General features: G+C 44.4%; 1 protein-coding gene across 2 annotated transcripts in view; it reads right to left on the bottom strand.

Annotated features, from left to right (window-relative positions):
- UNC5C (unc-5 netrin receptor C) overlaps nt 1–22,169 on the bottom strand; it is a 261,113-nt gene that overhangs the window by 5,272 nt on the left and 233,672 nt on the right. For both annotated transcript variants that reach the window (XM_055713044.1, XM_055713037.1), the window contains 5 exons: nt 20,784–20,871; nt 11,481–11,649; nt 9,233–9,466; nt 4,112–4,261; nt 3,712–3,876 (listed from right to left, as the gene is read on the bottom strand). In XM_055713044.1, the coding sequence (XP_055569019.1) occupies nt 3,712–3,876; nt 4,112–4,261; nt 9,233–9,466; nt 11,481–11,649; nt 20,784–20,871 (806 nt within the window). The remainder of the gene's footprint in view (nt 1–3,711; nt 3,877–4,111; nt 4,262–9,232; nt 9,467–11,480; nt 11,650–20,783; nt 20,872–22,169) is intronic.

The raw sequence follows: 22,169 nt of genomic DNA, 5'->3' as shown, positions 1-22,169 counted from the left end.
CTCTGAGACTCAGTGCTTTTACTTGGCTTTGAGGGGAGCAGCCCTCTGCTAATCAAGCATTTATGTTAGTCAGTTGAAAAAGAGAAATATTTACAACCAACTTTGGGTAGACAGGAGCTATTCCCCCCCCACGCCCCCCCCCCCCCCCTTTTTTTTTTGAGGGTGAAGATTACTATGGCTAGACAAAATTGAGCCCAGCTTAATCAATCACTTACTGGAAATAATGGAAGATCAGGCACTTTGACAAATTCCAGAGCAAACTGCTACCACTAGGGCAAAATTGGGCTTTCCTGGCTTGGCTGGCAGGAGCCCATTCCCAGCAGCCCCCCAAGCACCCCACCCCATACCAAGCCAGCACTGGGCTCACACCACTGACATCCCTCTGGCAGCACCTGTGCACTCCAAAGCTACTGATGCTCAGCAAACCACAGAGAGATAGTTAATACTGCCCCAGGCACAAGCTGATCCCTAATTTTTATGCAGCTTTAACTGTGCTGGAGATAGGTGGAGCATACGCACTCAGAGGGCAGCTGTTGCCCCCCTCCCCAAGACCAGCACCGTGCTCAAAGGCAGTGTGGCAGCAGGGTTTCAAGGGGAAAGTCACCTCCAAAGCCAGCTCATCCCCTGCAGGTATGGTGTTGATGCCCTCTGACACCGTCCTCCCAGATGGAAGGCTCCCCATGGCACCACTGTTACCATGGACCGCTGGGAATAACAAGCGGTTGGCTCTTCTGGGCAAGGATTTTGTCTTTTCCTTGGCTTGGAAGGATTTAGCACTTACAGACTTTGTAGCTGGTAGGACAATGGTAGTTGGTCAATTTGGATGATTTGGTTTGCTTAGGAACAACGAGGTCCTGCAGGGCAGCTGAAAGCCCCACCAAAACTCATCGACACTGACTAACTGCCCAACTGTGCAGCGGGGACGTGCAGCACTTCTCATCTCCAGCTACTAAAGCACACAATGGAAAAAGCAGCAAGCATAGCTGGGTCTCCCTTCATACCTCTCACTCTATTTCTCAAATCGGTCTCCTTTTCTGGCAGAAACAGGGGAGCCACTGCAGCCCTAAGCAGTCAGAAAGACCCGTGCAAAAGACTTGTCATTAAATGTCAATTTGTTTTCTTCCCTGTGAGCTGTCTTGTTGCTTCATGTCAAGCTGGATGTTGGGAAGGCCCTGTAAAACCTGAAACCGTCTCAAAACCAGGTAATGCCTGGCTCAAGCTGCTATTGCAGATCCCCCAGGATGCTTGCTGGAGATGCTTAGTCATGTGCAGGCTTTGCTTTCCCCAAAAAGAATGTAAATGTGTGCAGAGATGGAAAGGGGTGAGCAATGAACAGAATTCAACCCCTTCTGCCTCCTATCTTTTAGCCACAGCAATTAATTCTCTTCCACTCTATAAATATGCCTTTTTTTTTTTTTCTTTTTCTTTTTTTTTTTAGAAATGGCATTTTAGGGAATCTATGACATTTCTAATCAACGAAGGTTTACACCACGCTGTAATGTCCTCACTTAGCATGCCTAAAGCAATGCTGAATGTGGAATCTCTATCTGGGCACCAAGGCCCTGCATCACAAACCAGCTGCCCCAACCCCACCGACTCAGGCAACGAGCTACTGTCCTCTAACTGCCTGGCAGTGGGGGCTGCCCAGGAGCCAGCACAATTACTGGCATGCCACTGCTGCTGCCTGCATGCTTACCTGCACTGGCAGGTCAGTAGCGGCTGTAGGGTGCTGACCGGTGGTATCAGAGACAGACAACCTTCCCTTTTATTCTGGGCCAAGGGACACAAGGGACACACAAGGGACACAAGTGACACACTGAGGCAGCACTGCCCTGGATTTTGAGGTGGCCTGCTGCCCCAGGTGCATCAGGATTGCTGCAGAAGGAGCCCGAGAATCCATGGCAGTGCCCTAGACTCTTTTGGGTGACTACCAACAGCATAAAAGGGGCTTCAAAAACAGTGGGTGACCTTTATTGCAGTCTTCCTCTTGCCTCGCAAATGTGCATGTTTTGGCACTCAGTGCATTGTATTTTTGAAGTCCCAGTGGAAGACACTGTGCAAAGCCAGAATAAGACAGTTTAATCTGCAGAAGTTTTACATCCTTTACAGGGGACAAAAAAGAAAGCCCATAAAGGAAGGATGCAGGAAGCTCTTTTAGTATATTTTTACCGCAGAGTGACAGAGGCAGAGACAAATAGCCAGCAATGAAGAAAGGCACCAGCACAGTCCAGCAATGCCTAATCACTAGCTGGATACCACTAGCCTAATCACAGGAGAAAGTGTGAGGAACCACAGCTAAGGTTTCCTGATACCTGGTCTGGTGTCTTTATCACACCTCTAAAGTCATACACATTGGTTTCCAGGTTTCTGTTATCACACTTCCAGGTGACTTTTTTCATCAAATTGTCTGAATTTTAGTATTTTTTTTTCTAGTTGACACAATCCTGTATGCCAGCCTTTAGCAGCCCAAGGTCCTCCTGCCCCTCGCTGGGGCTCGGGAACATCACGAGGAGCAATTTTGCAGGAGGCAGCCTTGATAATGGTGGTATTATTCACTCCCTCTATTCATCCCTGATGGATGGGATCACAGCACAAGACAAGAATATTATCCTGTTCCCTCTGAATCTATTACCAGGCCCTATTACACACAACCAGCTGAAGATGATTATAGTGTATACTTGCATTTCATTAAAGTTACTCTCAGTTCTTTCTCTTCTTTGCGAGGTTAAATTAGAGATTACCTCAATGCAGCACTTATTACAATAATTGTTTATGATACTTGTTTTACCATCTGTCTTTGATGCTGTGTAGTCCCCAGCTGAATCTGTAAATTAACACCCACTAACCAAACAGATGTTATGGGTAATGGCGCACACCATCAGGGCCCTACAACACCAGAAACTTTTGCCTGTGGTCTCCCAGTCCTTCCTCGAGTCAGCCAGCAGCAACTGCTGCCTGAGAGCCTGCTTTTCATAGTCGCCGAGGTACCAGGCATAAAACCCATCAGCGTGTTCACTGAAGTCAATGCCACTTCACACCTGAATGTGTTGCTTGGTCTCAGCCCTAAGCTTGACTGCCCCCAGGAGCAAAAATTCTTCAGGTGCTACATAGCATCAACAAAGATGTTCCCAAACTTATGATCATTTTTCTACTAGAAAATGTCATCCATCAAAAGAAAATTGTCAAAGATGATAGGTTTTGTAGCAGTACCAAAATATGAGAAAAGTCTTTTGCAACTAGACCATCCAATATTCCCTATTGCACAGCGATTACGTGGGGTCAGAGGGGAGTGACTCATGCAAACATATGGCAATGAGATTTTCCTAGTCTCCTTTCTCTCTGTTCAGGGACATGCCAGGCATGATGGTCTTGTGGACTGCCAGGAAACAGGACCATGTGGTGCTTCGCAAGGTGCATTAGGGAGTGGGGTAGGCAAACAGCTCCTCCACACAGAGAAAGACAGCACTGGCAGGGAGACCACAGATGTCCTCCTCCCTCCCTTGAAGGAGGAAGGCTCCCTTGCAGATGAGAGAAGCTAAGGGAAAATGCAACAGGAGATACAAAGCAATGACTTAATCCATCACTTAGGTCCATCCCAGCAGTCAGGAAGAAAATGGGAAGCACTAAACAGGTAGCAATGGGAAAGGATATACCTCCTAAGCCCTCCCATGTTCCTGCAGTCAGATAGAGAACTGCACCAATGTCATTTACCTCTGAGATGGAGCAGTTGAGCTGGAAAATCTGCCCTTCTCCTTCAACCTGACGCACACAGAGTTTGCACACTAGCTCCAGGGTGTTCAGGCTGAACCTTTCCAGTGTGAAGGTGCAGTGCAGGTTCCTCTGGCATCCACTCCAGATGTGGTAAAAGGGAATCTCCTGCAGGAGTAAAGCAAAAAAAGTGTAGTCAGGGAGGGATGGGGGACGAAGGCACAGATGCTATGTGACTAGAGACCATGGGCTCCATGCTACTGTCACTGCAAGTGGTCCAGGGAAAAAAAAGTCCATGAGACTGCAGCCTGGCACCTAGTGTTTTTTTAAACACCTCTGTGTGTCACTGTATTCCTTTAAGCCTCACTACTAGGATCAAATGTGAATGGTTTGTGATGCTCACCTGGTATTTAGCCAGAAGTTTACTCTTCCAGAGAGAGTGGGCAATGTCATGAATGGATAGGCGGAGATTGTGAGTACTTCCCTTAAAATACAAAGCTTTGGGTTCCTCCAAAAGCTGCCCACCCATCTGCCGCTCAAGTTGGAGGACCTCCTGCAGTATTGTGAGAAAAAGAAGCAATTAGGTTTCATCAAAACAGCACACTGGTCCTCTGATTCCTCAGGACTGACTGCTGTAGATACTGTAACTTGTGCAATACAGGAAAAAAAATATTGCACAGGCATTGCACAGAGTTGTGTTTCCCTGTGAGCTGGAATTGCATTAGTGGATCTGAGTATAACCTACTTGCTCCCTTCATACAGCAGCAGCCCAGCAGGGATGCAGGCACCTGTGTCCCCTTTGGGAGACACTTATCTTACATGTCCTATAAGCAGAAAGTTTAATTGCATGCTATTATATTGAATACAAAGCCTTTGCATCAGTCTTTCAAACTGGACATCTAATGATAGCTTAACAATTTTGGTTTTGGAAGCTCTTATTTGCATAGGTCCTGCTGATATGGGACCGGTGCATACTGCTGGTCTTTCAGCTTGTGCCTCCTGACAAACTGCTCTATGACAGAGAGGTAAAGGGGATAACAGATGCCTATGCTGAGACTGTCAAGCAGGATGGTATCAAAACAATGCAAAACACTGTGATGGAGCATTTTGTACCTATGAATACACAGGTTCAGGTTACTGAAATATCGATCTCCTAATTAAGAGTTAGTAAGCCAAGAGTCTGGTCATTTTCTGCAGCTAAAAATAAATACATGCCCGTAACTAATGAGATCACAGCAGACTGCTGCCTACAAACAGCCTAATTGTAGTCCACATGGAAGAAGCAAGTACAAAGGCACCTACATGAGCCCCATGAGAAAGCAAGGCAGCCAATCTCAGTCATATTTAATTACAAGAGCCAACCAACCAACTAGTCTCCCACAGCCAAAGCCAATCACACACAGTGAGCGTGCTCAAGGAGTATGCAGGCACACGAAACCAGGATGCTACCCCAGGCCAACTAAAGGAGCCTCTGTTTTAGCTAAGCATTAAACAAGCTACTCTTGATCACGTTCAGGATCTAGTTAGCATACAAGAAAAGCCCCTGTCCCAGCACCTGGCAGATCTTGAAGCTCAACTGATGTTCGTTTATCAGCCATTAGAGAAAAAGAAACAAAATCAGGAAGCCTTTTAGATTAAGGATATGCCAATGAATCAGTTCCAGCTCCTTTCCAGTGCCCCCTAATTACCTCGTCAAGATGTCTAAAGAGCAATCGATAGTAATTATCTGATTACTATAGATCTTCATTACGTCTAAATTACCTCCCTGGAAGGGCCAGAAGACTACTTGTGGCACTGTGTGAGCTAATTGCAGACATCACCCCTCAGGCACATGGGGCACGGGGGCGAATGAGTGCTCCTGCCCATGCAGTGCCAGCTCAGGGAGCTGCACTACTGTGGGGAAAAGCACTGCTGCGTGATGCTGCGCCATCCCACCCACCAGATCTGGGTATCTAGTTTCAATATCCCACTTTTAGTAAATGCCCTTGGCCACTGTAGCCTCTCTACAAGCTCCAACTGGAGAACACCAAGCAGCCTGTGTTTTTCCCATGCCACTCAGCTAATGAATTCAGAATTAATTTGGAGCCATGATTTGCACAGCCCTTCAAACCTGCAGGCTGGCTCTAGCCATACGGCAGTTTATTTAGAGCAGTGTTTATCCTCCTGACTGGCACCTCTGCTCTCCTGAGTTGAAATCTGAGCTGCACGTTGCTTGCTTCATGCTGAGATGGATCCCACCACCCTCCATTGCTTCTCACCACCCCTGTGAGCTGGGACTTAGCCCTGATGCCCTTCCTAGGAGAGAGAGCTGTATAAGGCATCATACCATTGTCAGCATCACTGGGACAGCCACAGCCTGTATTTGGAACAGGCTTCCTCATTAATAGGGCACAAGCAAGCAATGGCATTCAGTCTAAGCTGTTGCCTTTCTTCTTAAGAGGGAAAAACATACATTAAATAACCAAGATAAGATCACATGTCTGTTGTGCCTTTTTTTGTTTTTGTCTATTTAGAGGACAGTTACTGCACAGCATGAGGCAGCTTGGGGCATGCCACCCACAGCCTGAAAACATTTGCTAGCTCCTGGTGTGGGAGGCAGCTGTTTCCATGTGCCCAGCAGCTCAGCCTCCGCCATGCTGCCACACACAGGTCACATACCTCAATCTCAAAGCCATATGTGAATAAACAAAATAAAGCAACTGGATTTCTTCATAGTTATCATATTATTTTTTTTTATTTCTTTTTTTTTTTTTTTTTACAGCAGACTAGCTTGGGTATCACCTTCAAAGTGTAAAAATCAGCCTTAAAAGAAGAGGCAAGTGCTCGAGGTCACAGCTACCCTCACCCTTACCCAAAAAGCATTTTTGTGAGCATCCCATCTGGGTATCTTGGGACCCTGTGGAATGATCAGTGCTGAGCCCACTATGCTCCTGGGAACCTCGCCAAGCCGCTCCCCCACAATAACCGAGCCCTTTCTGATGACAAGTCATTACACTTCCCTACTGTACTGCAGGCGCTGGCAGTTCAGCAGCAAGCGCTTACTCTGCATGACAAGAGTGGGAAGCCCGCTGGATAAATACTGCACTGTGTTTTATACCGCAACTGCTCATCTTCCTTTGGTGGCTGTTAGGACACATTCAGCATATGGCACACTCATTCCTAGTTGTAAATAATAACAGAATACATTTGGTTGCCTATTAAAATAAACACATAATCCCCTACAAAGGCTCTTCCAAACCTCAGACATCCCAATGTGGGAACTCTCACGCTGCTCTTCCCTTTCCGTGCCATGCCTTGCCCAGAGCAGCCAGCCCCAAGACTGAGAGGTTGCAGCTGGTGCCTCCCTTGCTGCCTACAACTTTCCCTCCCTCTCCAAATTACTTTAAACCTCCAGACCTGCTGGTCCAGCTGTGTCTGCATGCTTTGCCTCACACAGCCAGTGGTAATTGCCCAGTGAATGCCTTCCCTGCAGCAATATGGCAGTGCCAAAGACCTCTTCCCAGCACAGCTGGGGCTGCTGCAGTGCCAGCTGTTGTAAAAGCACGTGGCAAACAACCCAACTTTTTTTTTTTTTCTCCCCTCCTTCTAAATAGTCATAGTTTGAATCTACACAACACTGTCGCACAGGGCTGGTCTGTACACACTGGTTCACACACACCAGTCCACGCTGAACCCTTTCAGCTACAGCTAGCTGACTAGGTTCTGGTTTTTCTTAAATGTCCCTCCCCAGACCTTTCATTTCCAGAGAGGTGCAATGAGTTGATGGCCAACAAATACTTGTGCTTGTCCTCCTGTAAACCACCAGCTAGCTGGGTCTCAAACCCCCTGGGTGGCCTTCCAGCCTTGGGGTAGATGTGCCAGAAGAGAAGAAAATTAAAATGCACATACTTTGCTGTAAAAAAAGCAGTAGGTATTTTTTCCTCACCTTTCCTCACCGAATTACAAGCTCGCTTTGGGGTCTACCTGCAGCAGAAGCCCAGGGACCGGCCTGCGCCCCCTCAAACACTGGCTGCAGCTTCTCAGGTGAAAGATGGTCCCTCCGTGTTGCTCAGCACCTCTGCTGATCCCTTCTGCTATCACACTGAATCAGATTAACTTTACCTCACAGCTCTCCCCACAGTCTATTAGAAACAAACCAACAGCTCTTGAGTAACACCTAATTGGATTCCCCCAGCTCTGACTGCATTAGCGGTCTGTCCAAGGCCCCTCCGACTCACTGATTATTACCTCAGGCCTTGACGAACCTGTGGAAAATTGTATTACACAGCACAGGCATAAAACTGTCAGGACTTCTCAAGCCTGATCGCTATGAAAGATCCTTTTCACATTTTTAAAGAGGAAAAACAGAAGGGAAATCAGACTGGGGAAAATGATTGTTTCTAAAAGCCTGATGACACCAACGTATCAACAGAGGCTGAGCTCCCAGGCCCTGCACTGACAAAACCATGCTGAAATCAAGATATGCCTGCTTATCTTATACTTCACCTTATACTTCACTGCCTTTCTTACATATAGCCAAGCACCCCCCTGCCAGCAAAGCCAAGGCAGGCAAGCCTTGACACCAGATAGTACTGGGGACCAAAACAGAGCATGCCATTCGCAGTGATGGAAGTCACTGCTCTGGAAAACATAAACATCTCCCAGCCAGTGTATGTGGGTTTAAATCCCAGTAACTCCCACATGGAGCTGAGGGAACAAAAGCACATGCAGCACCAGGATGACCCTGCACAGTCAGGCTTTTTACTCGTTTTGCTGCAAAGAGGCATTTGGGAAGTTGCACTGGCTACGGCCAAAGAAAAAAACCCCACCTTTTAATAACCTCCATCCTTACACGTGCAGTTGGAGCTACATATTTCACGAGTGCAACTATTATAGATACAATCTGTATAAATACAGGTATTTATAAAGAGAAATAGCAAGCATGGTTATCTATCTGCTCATCTGTATGTAGTGAGTGTGTGTTTATGAGCATGCCAGAATTACACAGTGAGAGTGAGGTTATATAGTCGAGATAGCAACAGCTTTGGTTTATTTCAGTTGTGAATTCCCAACACAAAAAGCTGCACACGAAGAGGTGTAATAAAGCAGTATGAAAGCAGGCAGTGATTAACAGCCCAGAAGCTTCTTTTATCATTATCAACTATTTACAAAGAAGCATTTATATGTTTCCCCATCTCTGGGGAGCTGGCACTTAGCATTAAAAATACATGAATAACGAATGAAGCCCCGTGTACCTTATGGCCTTTTAATAATGCAAAAATCTTAGGATTCAGGATATGATACAGGTAAACAAAGGAAAAAAAGACTGGTAGGTGGAAAATAATGTGAGATCCCTATGTAAAGGACAATTCATAGCATCTGTGGCTTAAACTGTAGAACAGCAGCTTGTTGTCAAGCTCTTCTAATCGCAAGAATAACCCAGGGAGCAGGAATACATGGAGCAGAGGGTCTAGTCACTGCTATGACTGCAATTCCGTGACAGCTGTAGAGGGAGAGGGAAAGCAAGCAAGAGAGCAGCAATCACCTTAAGGGCATCCTGTGTGTCATCAAGGCAGTAGACCCGGATGCTGTACTCCAGCGAAGAGCAGGACAGCGGTCCAAAGATGGCCAATTTGAGACGTTTGGCTGCTGCTTTGGTGGTTGACTGTCCCACCAAGGCATACGTGCTGAGGGTTTCTGTCAGGATATGGCAGGCCTCTGGGTCCAGCTGGATATAGCATGGAGTGGTGAAGTTTTCCTCCCCGACCACCACCACATCCTGAGGGAGAAAGAGGCCAAGTTAGAGCTCCCAGCCCCTCAGAGCTGCTCTCCTTTAAGACAGCAATGCCTCTTTCAAGCCTGGATGATGCACAGAGACCTTGCTGCTTGCACTTTAGATTAATCAAGATTTACAATTCCTGCTCCTGGCTTTTCTCCTGCATAGGCACAAGATGATTTCTCTGGGGTGCTGGTGGTGATGATGGTGGCAGAAACTTCCTCCTGTCCTCACTCCCCTAAGACTTGTAATTCTTTCCTCTGGGCCTTGCAGCAGCTTTTAAAGCCCTGGGCAGAGTTAGGCAAATAATGAAAATATTTTTAAATGAAATATCATATATATATATATATATATATATATAAATAGATAGATCAATAATAGCAAATAATGAATATATACTTTATTGAAAAGTGTATTGCGAACTAATAATTCAGTTATGATTTAACATCAGAAGTCACAGGCGTTTTGAATAAATAACAGCCCTTCATTTCCTAAGCATGACAATAAGGAGTCATAAAAACTCGAGGAAAGGAAGTAACCTCTACAATGGTCAAATGCCACATCCATATGAAATATCACCTGCTGCTTCATGAGAATAATCCTCCACTATGAGACTATAGGGTGAAGAGAAAAACTACATACAGCCTGAATGCAGACAACCTCCCCAACCTGTGTGTAAGGAAAACACTCCCTTGCTAATTTCCTCCATTCAACCCTGCCTGTAATATCCTGCATGTAACACAAGGTGCTTTGAATGGCTTTTAGAGAGAGAAGCGAAAAGGTAGCAGCAGATGATGGCCACCTCTTGCAAAGCCACCACACACCACATGATGCTTGGCACAACTCACCTGTCTCATCCTCACTGCTTGCAGGTCTGCAGCACAACATACACATCTGGCAGCTGAGCAGCGTGGGCTCAACTGAAATTCAGTGTTAGGCTGGGGCCCTTAGTCTCAGGAAAAGCACACATGCCACGTTTGCCAAAGTGGCACGGTCCTTCTGGAGGGCAAGGTGCTGCAGCACTGACTGCACTCCTGCTACAGCCATGTCAGCACCTGGCTCTGGCAGGAGGCACTGGCCCCAAGCGATGTTGCAGGTGTGTGTGTGCATGCGTGGGCTCAGCTTGGAGAAGCTGCTCCAGAACTGAGCGGTGGAAGAAGATCATTGTGCGATGGCTGGGGACCCTGTGGATACTGCAGAGGCTGTGCTGGCACCAGAGCGTGTGCACGGCTGGCAGAGCAACCTCTCTGTCAAGGCCAGGAGCAAGACGGTGGAGAAAATGAAAAGGTGCCAGTAACACAGACACAAATAAGAGATGTGTGGTGCCAAGAGTCAGGCCGGTGGGGTGCAGATTAGTTGGCGAGACAGACCCACGTTCACTGCACGCTCCCTCCCAGTGTGAGGAAGGGCCAGTGCCACAGGCAGGGGAACAAATGCAAGAGGCTTTCAAAGGCAATGCTGGACACAACGTTCTTGCTGCTGTCAGCCCAACTGCCTTCGAAAGCCACTCTGACCTTATTAAACTACCAGTAGGAGAAAGTGTCCTTGCCAAATTAATTATGAGACCAAGCTGGTGGCAGCAGGTACCTGGGAGCACAGGGCTGGAGAGGAGGACTCTGGCAGGATGGCCCAGCCTTGCTGAAAGCATGACTTTATGCTCCAGTTACAGTGGAAGATCCTTCTGCCACCCGGCCCTCTCCCTTCTGTCCCCATGACTTCATCAAAATATCCTGCCACAACCAAAAGTCCAAGTTCCAAAATGCTGCGATGAAAGCTATTTCATGGAAAACAGCACGGAAACTAGGAGGCATCAAACTGCCCCAAAGACTGCATCTCTCTGTGAGCTCCGGGCACCTTAGACACCTGGTGTTGAAGGGCACTCCTGCCTGTCTGTAGCAGCCACGCATCTCACATAGAACACCCAAAATACAGGCATCCTGGTCCAGAAAGGCAGCTGAAGGACTAGCAGAGAGCCCTGCATGCAGTCAGCACACAGGCTGGAGCTCTGGAGCCTCACCTCCCAAGGCCCCTGGGCAGCCTGGTGCTTCAGCTGGATCTGCCAGTCCTCTGTGTTCGGTTCTGCGCAGTGGTGCATGGTTAAAATGACGGGCCGGGTTAGCAGGGCTCCTGGTGGGCCACAGCTCACCACCGGTGTCAGCAGGGTTTGGCTGTCTTCCACAGGGGGCCTGACAAGGGGACAGAAAGATGGATATAATAAGTGAGCTGAAAAAGGCAAAAAAGGTACATTCAGGTATGTAAAAATAAGAAAAAATACTTCTCTTAAAAAGATTGTGCAAGCAAAGAATGGGTGGGTTTGATTTATTTGGCTGTTTGTTTTTTTTTTCCCAAATCCTAAAACATTGTTATTTTTTACAAAAAAACCCTCCTTGTTTGCCATTTGTCAAAATGCAGGTTTAGGTGGCAGCAAATTGGTGGCTGAGCACCCTCCACGGAAGGATCCCTGCAGACCTTACACAGAGGCTTCATTTCACCCAGTGCTGAAAAGTGGCCACTGCTGCATTTAGCAGTTGTTCAGCAGCATACAGAAACGAACAGTGGCTTTTGTAAGCATCACATGTGAGAATTACTTACTGTCTGGACAGAGAAAATTGAAGAACAGAGGCAGAGAACGAACTAATGAGCATGTCTGAAACCTCGTAAGTGGTATGCAGTGTATCTGAGATGTGCAGTTTGAGTTCAGAGTCATCACCAAACCCACTGATACTCCATTTTACTTAAAAACCATTCAGATCTACTAGAATGGCCATTGCAAATATGCCTGCAGGGAGCAGGTGTCACTGGTGGGGGGGAATAAAGGACGAAGGGATGATAAGGAATAGTGCAGAGGGGTGCAGAGGGCAAAACACACCAGCAAAGCCTCAGTTATCTAGTGATAACCCAGAGTTGTTTAGTTAAAAACAGGGGTATTGTCCAGTGCGCTTGCTGCCAGTCACTAAGAATAGGTGTTATGGGAAGTCACATAAGTATTTAAGATACATAGCATACACTGTAGTTTTTAAATGACAGAGAAAGTGTGTGTGTGTGTGTGTGTTTGCGTGCGCATGTGCACGTGCATGTGTGTGCATGTGTAAACTATCCCAACTGCTGAGGAGCTTAAAAACAGAGGAAGCATGAGTAACTTTAACTATCCCGACATCTGGTGCATGACAAATACAGCTGAATGTGCCTCATCAACTGCCTCCCTAAATAACACAGAGGACAAATTCATGATCCAGAAACCAGCAAGTGGGAGATTAAAAGTGTTCGATGTGATCTGCGCTTAAACTCCAGATCGGCCCACAGGACCTCCCATCCTCTGCGGTGGCTAAGGGTTCAGTCCCTTGTTGCATTTACAAATACTTGTATTTACACCTGTATTGGTCTTAGTGGTATTATTTGACACAGCATTAAATACTGTTTATTTCTGCAAGTCTTTGACTTTACCAAAAGAAAGAACAAAATAAAGTAGGTGTAATCGTAGATAACAATTTCAAGGAGGCCAGATCAGGACAGAAGCTGTTTTGCTATCCAATTTATTGCACCTATTCTGGCTATTGTAAAGGTATGTCCACAGGCATATCCTATTTTGTTCCACCTTAATTTTCCCTGAATATTCCATTAATCTTACAGAAAATGAAAGACAAACTTTTGAGAAATCCTTCTTCAAAGTGGGACAAAGGCACTTTTCAAAAGTATCTCTTGCTGCTACAAATCTTGTGGGAGATTTTCATAACATCTGAGAGAGAAAAAAAAAAAAAAGGTCGGGCATGGAAAATTAGATCTATGCAAATCAGTAATACCAGATGATATGCATCTGTGGAAATTAACTGATGAGTTTACTAAATGACTTAACAATTGTTTCTGAAAAGCCGTGGACTGGAAACAAACAGCTGTGATATAGCTGCCTTTCAAATAAGATGTAAAGTATAAAAATCTGGACAGCTATCATGTATTACACTGGTTATTGTAGCCTAACAAATACTACACAAAAGAAATGAAACACTAGCAGATAAAGCACCTTGTCCAGCTCCTCCTACATGCTGTAGGGATCTCTGGATTCAGATAAAGAAGATCAGGGATCACTCTCTTGCAAGACTGAACTGAATAAATCATTGGGCAGTTTTTGACTAAAATGTTGCTTCTTTGTCAGACTCATTTACTTCAATGTTTTGGTGGTGTTTTGATTTTTTTTTCATCATAAGCAACAAGAAGATTAAAAAAACCTCACAGTGTGGCAGTGGTTCTTAATGGTCATCTACCATTAATGGATATTTGAACACTCCCCTACAGACTAATTTAAGAAATTTCAAAACCCATAATGTCTTATGAGAAAGATCTTTCAAAATTACAATATTTGTCTGGAAAGCCACAGGTAAGACAACCTATACACTAAATCATCTGGTTAACCTAACTTCATCTAAAAGACTACTGAAACATGAAGAAGGAAGGAAAAAAAATACAAGTTATCATAGTTTTTTTGACTATTTTTGTAATTGACTAATTACAAAACCAGTAGTCCAAAAAATTATAGGAGGGAATATATCATGATTGTGATAAAAAAATTCATACAGTGCATTTTAGGTTAAAAATGAGTTAAAATCTACGAGAATCTGAGCGCTGATGCATGTGGTTAAAAAAAGCCAAAAGGTCATTAAAATTATATGGTACTGATAAATCATGCAGCCTAAAGTTGTCTCTTTAGTAAAATTAAGTTTAGTCACTACTCTGTGACAAAATTGTGTTAGCTGTTAAATTTTAGGACTTTGATGGAGGGCATGATTCTGCGCCACAACGTTTTATATCTGATTAACACAAGTATAAAAAACAATGCAGAGCACGAAGGCGGGAGGCACTCCAAACTGCAGAGTCAGCAAGTGATGTAGGAGGCAGATATAAACATACAACAGGCATGCAAAAAAATAGCAAAGCTTAGTATTTTTTCCCAAGTTGGTAAACAGCATCTTTGTCACCAGACTTACAAGATTTATTGTCAAGTGGATGAGAGATGCCTGTTCCTGATGTGGGGATTTACGACACAGGACACCGATGAGTAAGGAGCAGAAGAAAGGGCCAGTTGCAGGGGTGCTTGACTTTGCAGTCCCCATTTGCGACCAGACACACATCTGAGTTGGGTACCCCACAGTGCTGCCAGTCCTAGTGACTCTCTACCACTCCACCTCATGCAGATAAACCTTTAAAAACTGAGATATAATGAGTTGCAGAGAAGTTCTCGAGTGGTGTGAAACAGGGGTCAGTGTCACTGAATTAATGAAATTCCAGCTCTGTTAAAGTCCATGCTAAACCTCTCTCTGACTACTATATAAGGCCAGAATTTCTACTCACAATGTGGTAGACAATGTAAATTTTCAGATAACAATTAACAAGGAATTATTGTAACAACGAGAGCCAGAAAATAATGCAAAAGATCCAGAGAGGGTAAAAATATAGAAATAAAATCATATTAATTGGACAGCAGTTCATGCAGCCTGAGCAAAAAAAGTTCCAAGCATAGTTACTTAGTAGCAAAGAAAGCAATGAAAGTTAAAAAGATCACAGGTGAGCTGACTGCAACACAGCAGGCATCACCTTGTAATGTGACACAGCAGCAAAAAGCAAATCTGATTTCTGGGGCTGTATGGGACAAGGCGTGTCAGAGCACACTGAGGTGATACTCCCTTTCCTATCCAGCTCTAACGTGACTGCAGGTAGCAAGGTATTTAGGGACTGCAGCGAGATCTTGGAAATAAACAGCTGAAACCTGGAGAACTGAGGCTAAACCACACAATGGCACAGAGGGGTACCCTATGACAACCAACAGGAAGAAGGAACAAAAATCTCTTGACAGATCTTTTCTTATTTCTCACTGTTTCCAATTTCCATTTTAAAACAAAAGGATTATGCCTTACTATAGCGAATGAGAACAGAAACAGATGCAGTAGACAAGATATATTATACAAGAGGTATTAATCTTTCTGCTTCAAGGCATAAACCCGACACTAATTGATGGAATTAGTAAACAACAAATTCCCCTGAAGACAAGTTATTGTGTAGTCATTTATTATGAGCAATTTTCTTCCTTCTCCTGGAGCAAGTGATGCAGCACCAGCGAAGCCAGGATTCTGGCCTAGGTGAGTGCCTGTTGTGATCGAGTATTCCAATTTCTGTGTTACAGATCGCAGGAGATCCAGCACAAACACACACAGAGGGGACCACACAGAGCAAGGGAGTTCTCTCCCCTGAAGCAGAAAGATCTATGAGCAGACATCTTCAAAATTGTGGGCAAGAACCTACTTTCTGGCTGTTATCCAAAAAAGAACCCCAAACCTAAACCCCCTCCCCCCACCATGTCCTTCATTTTAGGCTTGCAGCAGTCTCAGGATAACTTATTAGATGAGACTGGGCATTCAGCTGTATGCCTCCAAAGTCACTTCACTGCAGGCAAAAGAGACGTTTTTGTTTTACAAAGATCTGAGTGAGACTGAAATCCAATCCCCTGTTCAGCATTGCTATCAAAAGGCACTAACAGTAACTGAAAGGTCTTCAGATGTTTTTAGATGTTGTCCCAACCTGCACTGCTTATCAAGAACAATCAAATTATTTAAAAGCAAACAAACTTTTATTCACTATATCTGGTCCCTTCGCAATCAAATTTGTGTTTTTAATGGGATTACTCATTCGAAACGGTCTCCCTGTAATAAGCCAGACCATACTCATTAAGGTAGCTGTCAGACAGCAGATGTGAGCACAACTAGAGAAATCTCTGCTCCTCGGTGGGCGTACATTGCACTCCCTGGCACTGTGTGTAGATGTTACAGGCAATCACAGCAGCTCAGGAAGCACAGGACAGAGCAGGGAGCAATGGCTAACTCATAGCAACAGATGGCAACCCTTCTATGCAGCTACAGCTTAGCCAAATTCAGAAGGAAAGCATTTTATTTCTCCTTTCATTGCTGGGGCTTTACTTTTAACATGTTCCTTCTGAAGTTTCAAACTTAATATTCTTGATGACTCAGGTTCTTCTGCCAGCCTACCTTCAGAAGGAAATTGAACTGAAAAGTTTTCCTCCCCTTTTGTTCATGCTCTGGTCTTTTTTATGTTGATTTTTTCAATGACAATGACTGGCATTTTATGAAATTGTCTTCTGGAGTCACAAAGTAATTTTGTTTATGCAACTGAGATACAGAAGGGAGGTGGAGAAACGAGATGTGGAAGCCTTCAATATCTTTTATTTCACACCACTGAGCTTAGAGTTTACTGATGAAAAAGATAACATTGTTTCTTGGATCAAACTCATTGATAAGCTCCCTGACTTTATATTAAAGTCTATACATACACTATGAAGCCACTGATCCAAATCCTGACAAGGATCACCTGACCCTTCTCTCTTTTAAGGTAGCTAATTTGGAAGTTGCACAGTTTATGTGTGTCTTCCATCAAGATCTTCAGGAGCACTGCTTACTTCATTCTTCAGGGTTGTCACATTTCATGGGCACGGCGACATCCACTCTCATTTGCATCATCTCCTGCATGATGGATTACACAGAAGTGTCCTTCACTGTGCCACATTCAGTGCAGTTCTTGCCTCTGATTAAAGTATGCTAGAGTAGCTCCACCTAAAGCTGTGCAAGCACGGCAGGGGTTCACACAAGAACACAGGAACTGCCATACAAGATCATATCAGTGGTCCATCAAGACCCAGACCCTGTCTAGCACTGACCAGTGCCAGATGTTTCCAAAGGAAGCACACAGCTCCACTAATTTAGCTCAGAGCTAAGTTTGTTTTTTAACCTGAGGCAGTTAAGAAAATCCTGAAAGCTGAAGATTTACACTCGTGCTATTTAATCCTTAGTCATGTAAGACCTAGGCTCTCACAGATGCTCATGGGAACAGGCTCTTGCCAGGTACCAATCACAGTGATGTATTTATTTATAGGTGAAAGAACAACTCAAGAAGGGATTGCTTCTTGTGAATCTCAAGGTCAGTGGTACTTCCCCAGGCTAAGGGTGACAGCATCTGATCGCCACTGAAGCAACCAACAAGCTTCAAGACAGAAACCTGTCTGATAGCTGTGAAATATTCTCATAGGCTTGTCATTTTTTTTGGTTATATATATAAATATATACACGCAAACACATATACATGTACAAACACACACATACACACAGACAGCCTTTTCCCCACTGCAGCCACTTCATAAAGCACATGGACCTTTCCATGAGGTCAGCATATGCCAGCCAAGGATCAAAGCCTGGTAGCTGCTTGCCATCCATCCTGCCCCAAATGACAGACAGAACGATTATAAGCTTGCAGCGCAGGAGCAGGAAAACCAGCCTGCTCGAGTATTAGTCTAGGAAAAGAGAAAACCCACTGCACCACAAGCATGCTAACACACTTAGAGAAAACAACTGCCTCCAAGTGGCATTTATTGCAAGCCATCAGAACCCCAATTCACCACAGAAGGATAATGATTTTAGGGTGACCTGCCTGCTCTCACATGCTTTGACGGATATGAAATGGAATATGTGGTGTGTCTTGGAAAGCTCTCCTAACCAATTTGCTGCAAGGCAATAGGGTGATATTACTGGGTTGTGAAGTCTCTCAAAATTCTGTACGACAGGTTTCAGAGACTAACTGGGGAAATGTATTAGGAAAACAAAGGAAGGAAAAGAAAAGGGGAATTTGCAGGACTCTGAGGGATAACAGATTTGCTGTTTCAGCTTGAATGTTCAGAAGTTGTTTCCTATTTCTACAAATAAAGTGTGAGCTAAATCTTAGGTCGCTGGAGATAATGTGAGCTGTGATGGTAAGCCTCTCTGTTCCTGCACTGGTTCTATTTAGGGTGGTACTATGGAGACCACATTCTCATGGCAGTGGTGGCTGTATATCAAGAAAAAGAGCCTGTCTTCCTTTTTGATTATAACACCCATTTCATAGTTTTCTATATGTCCACTTCCAAGCTACATCAACACACAACAGGACTTTTCAACCCATACACATTTACACGGTACTCATGAAAATAAATAAAGGGTCTCAATAAAGGGTCTCACAGGGTTTATTGAACACACTCCAGTTACTGCTTGGCCACAAAAGCAAATATCGGCAGCTAGTCCTTACTGTGGACTATCACTCTCTGCTGGAGTGCTGGAAGAGTGCAGCAGTGGATTTAAAAAATAATTACACCGCACACTAACTTGTGGTACCCGTATGATCCCAATTATATGAAGCAACATCTGTGGCCCATGCAGCCAGAAAAAGAGGCTTTGAGTGAGCTGCAGCTCTGCTACAGCAAGTGAAGTTTCTGCTAACAGAGTCCTGTGGCAGGAGACCATTACAGCTGAGTGCTGGGTGCCACCATCCCATTCTGCACCTCGAAACCTGGCAAAAGTGGGTAAGCAGGTAACAGGAAGGATTTTACAGTTCTGCAGCATTTAAGCCCTTTTCAGTGAATATTCAGTTCCAAGTGATAAAGACAACACCCAACAAGCTCCGTTTTAAATGTCCTAGAAGTGACTGGTTTCCATGATCATGAAGAACCTGGCACGCTGGAGTGGGGGCTGAAAAGCTGCCATAAATCAAATAAGCAGCTGGAGTCTGTGTGCCCAGAAAGCATTTACCACCAAGACAGGATGAGTTCTGCTGCCCCATGGCCAAGGCATCTTGCTCTCTGCTCTCCTCTCCTAGCTAAAGGAATCACTAAAAAAATTTGCAAGTGAGGATTTGCACCCTTCCATTCCCTTTTGCAGGCATATTACAGCATACTTGCTCAGTTTGGCAGACAGCACAGCTCTAACCATGCTTTTCCCAATACAAGTTAACCTATCCTTCTATCCTGTGTGTGACCTGCTGAATAACAGGTCTCACAAAGCATGCAGAGGAGGCTTTATGACCCTTGAAGAAAATAAACCAGATTAGCATGTGACATTGGCTGTTCACAGCTGCATGAATAAGGAGGCAGGAATTCTCTCTGTAACTGGCTGGAAAAAAAATAATTGCATATATAGCTCCTCCTAGGAATGATATAAAATCTTTTTTTAAAAAAATTAGGTATTTTTAAAAGGGAGATTTAGAGGCAAGCTGAATACAAGGGATGCTGTCTGATTATATTTTTTTTTCTTTTTGCAGGAAAGGGTCCTTTTCCAATGCTGTTTGTAAATGTCTTTAAAACACAGCCAAAGTAATAGGAATACAATCAATATTAGATATGAACAGAGACACTTTTTCTGTAGCTGCAATTAGCTATTTTCAAAGAGCAGGCCATGAATAATGTATGCAAAAGGGTGGGTGGGGGGAGTTACTTATTTTTTCTTTAAGCAGATTATTTTAGCATGGATGAAAGACTACCAAGCTAAAGAATAGTGTTCAATATCACGCAGTGTATAAACAGCTGTGGCTTAGCACATAATAAAAGCCATTAAGGGGCTGAGCCAAAAACCTCATAGCTAGCTCCTCTAGCTATGAGGGGGGGAAGGAGGCAAAGTAATGTGTAATAATTGCTTAGATTCATGTTTACCATTCAGCCTTTGTGTATGAGTCCATTCTGCGGACTAAGATCTCACCTTGCTCTTCATTAGGTTTTTCTAAAGCTGCTTTGAACAGTATCTTGGCTTTTTTGGAACCTTTTTTTTTAAATACCAAGGCTGCCAGATCACTCAGTAGACATTAAGATCTAGAATATGAATTGTCCACACATGCAGATTAACAGGTGAAAACAACAGAAGTCACGGCAACATTGGCTCTGGGTGGCTCTAGGAGGCTCTATGCATGCTGTGCCTGTGGCTAAGCAGGACAACTACTTGCTTACTTCTACCTCAGAGCAAGGAGTGGTGGAGGATGTAAAAACCTTTGGTCCATCCTCTTCACTGCATGGACTAGCCAAGCCCACAAAGGGTGAAATAAAAATTTACCTTCATTACAATAGGAGAGGACATTTTCCAAGCCTGGTGCTCAGGCACCTGTCCCTCTGCTGAGCTAATTTGCCACCTTGCTCCTCTGCTGCCTTCTCATTTGCAGCATGGGTCTTTATTAAGAGGTTACCTCACACCTCTGCCACACCAAACTCACACTGGCACATTTTCCTTGCTTCTGGCTATGATTCAGCATCACCCCGGCCTGACGGGTTGTGCAGAGTGCAAGTCTTGGTTAGAAAAGCAAAAGTCTGAGCTGATTTTGCGGCGAAGTCTATCCTTGGATTTGCATGCGTTTGCCTCCAAGTCAGCAAATAGTTCCAACACGGTAGGCTTTGCATAACCATATTACCACAGGTCTTTAGTTACTACACTTTTCCCCTCTGTTAACGCACAAACAAATAAAGGCATTTTACCTCATGTTCTCCTTCCTGTGAACTGTCACATACATTTCATAGACTCTCCCTTGTGGAACGGCCCCGGCTGGGATCAGCAGGCTTACTCCTGCAGAACAGAAGAGACACAAAAGATAAAATGAAGAAAAAACCCAGAGGCAAGCGGGCCTCTGAAGAGGAGTGACAGAGGAGGCAGAAGATGAAACCTGCAATGCCAGATTTTCACCCAACCTCACCAGCAGACTCTGCATGACCTCAACAACACAGGAGAAAAAGCATTTACTGTAACCCAGCCATCTCCAGTGCTCAGCTAGCCTGTTCTTTTTTCTCTTGTGTGTTGGCACTGAAATATGGGAGTGGAGAAGAGGACTTTCTTCCCTTCCCTTTTATTTAAAGAGCAGACAGATGGTTATGCTTCTACTTACCTTGTAAAATGATGGAAAAATGAACGACTCTGACAAAGATTTCCAACAGTTGTAACAGGACACCTCTCCCTAGGCAATTCTTACTTAATTAAAATCAGGGAAGACAGATAGTGGAACACTGTCCCAGGAAGCAACAAGAACTAGTTGTTTCCTGAAAGATGGCTTCTGCGACTGGCATCCCGTCTTTTAATGCACTCAGCTTCTAATTAGACTACCAGGGAGGCAAAATTGGGCTGCCTGGTATTTTGAATGTGCCTAACCCTGTAAAATAGCTCAAAATTCAGGTATCCAACCTTGAAAAAAATGTGGATAAATACACTCAGTGCCCTTTTCAGAGGTGATTAGTTGCACATTTGATTAAAAACCACTGTTCTTACACTACTACCATTTCAGAAACCTCCTGTCATTCATGACAAACATGGCGTGTGAACCAGCTATTTCACTCTGCTGGACGCATCTCAGCCAGCTGTCTTTGCAGATGTGGGTTAGCTGGGAATCAGTGGCAAGGCTTTTAATATAGTTATTACTACATAACTGAAAATAAACCTACAGGCAGATTATTTACATATATGCATATGCACAAGACAGGCTTTACAGAAACCTTGCATGGCTCGGTCTCTTTTGTTTAGCATATGTGGTTTGGTTATGCTGGAGACCTCTCCTGTGCTGGTGTACGGGGGCTCAGTCCCATACCTGGCTTTGAAGGGGAAGGATTAGTGAGGAAAGCATTTTCCATGAATGCCTTCTGACACTTGTTTCTTTATTGGCCTGTTACAACCTCACCTGTGCAGGTTCTCAGCTGTAACAGGGCAGATGTAGCATGAAAGAAAGGCTTTGATCATATCATTGGGAGGATATACCTATATCTAGAAGCAGCACAGAGGCATACATGGTAGCAGTAGACAGATTGACATACTTTACAAAATGTATTTTAATCATTTTAAAGGGATCACAGCAATAAATAACCTTTTTTTTTTTTACA

Source organism: Falco cherrug, chromosome 1 (genome assembly GCF_023634085.1).
Source record: "Falco cherrug isolate bFalChe1 chromosome 1, bFalChe1.pri, whole genome shotgun sequence".
In the NCBI taxonomy this organism is placed as follows: domain Eukaryota; kingdom Metazoa; phylum Chordata; class Aves; order Falconiformes; family Falconidae; genus Falco; species Falco cherrug.
The sequence above is the reverse complement of the archived record's forward strand: the minus strand, read 5'-3'. Positions and strand labels throughout refer to the sequence as shown.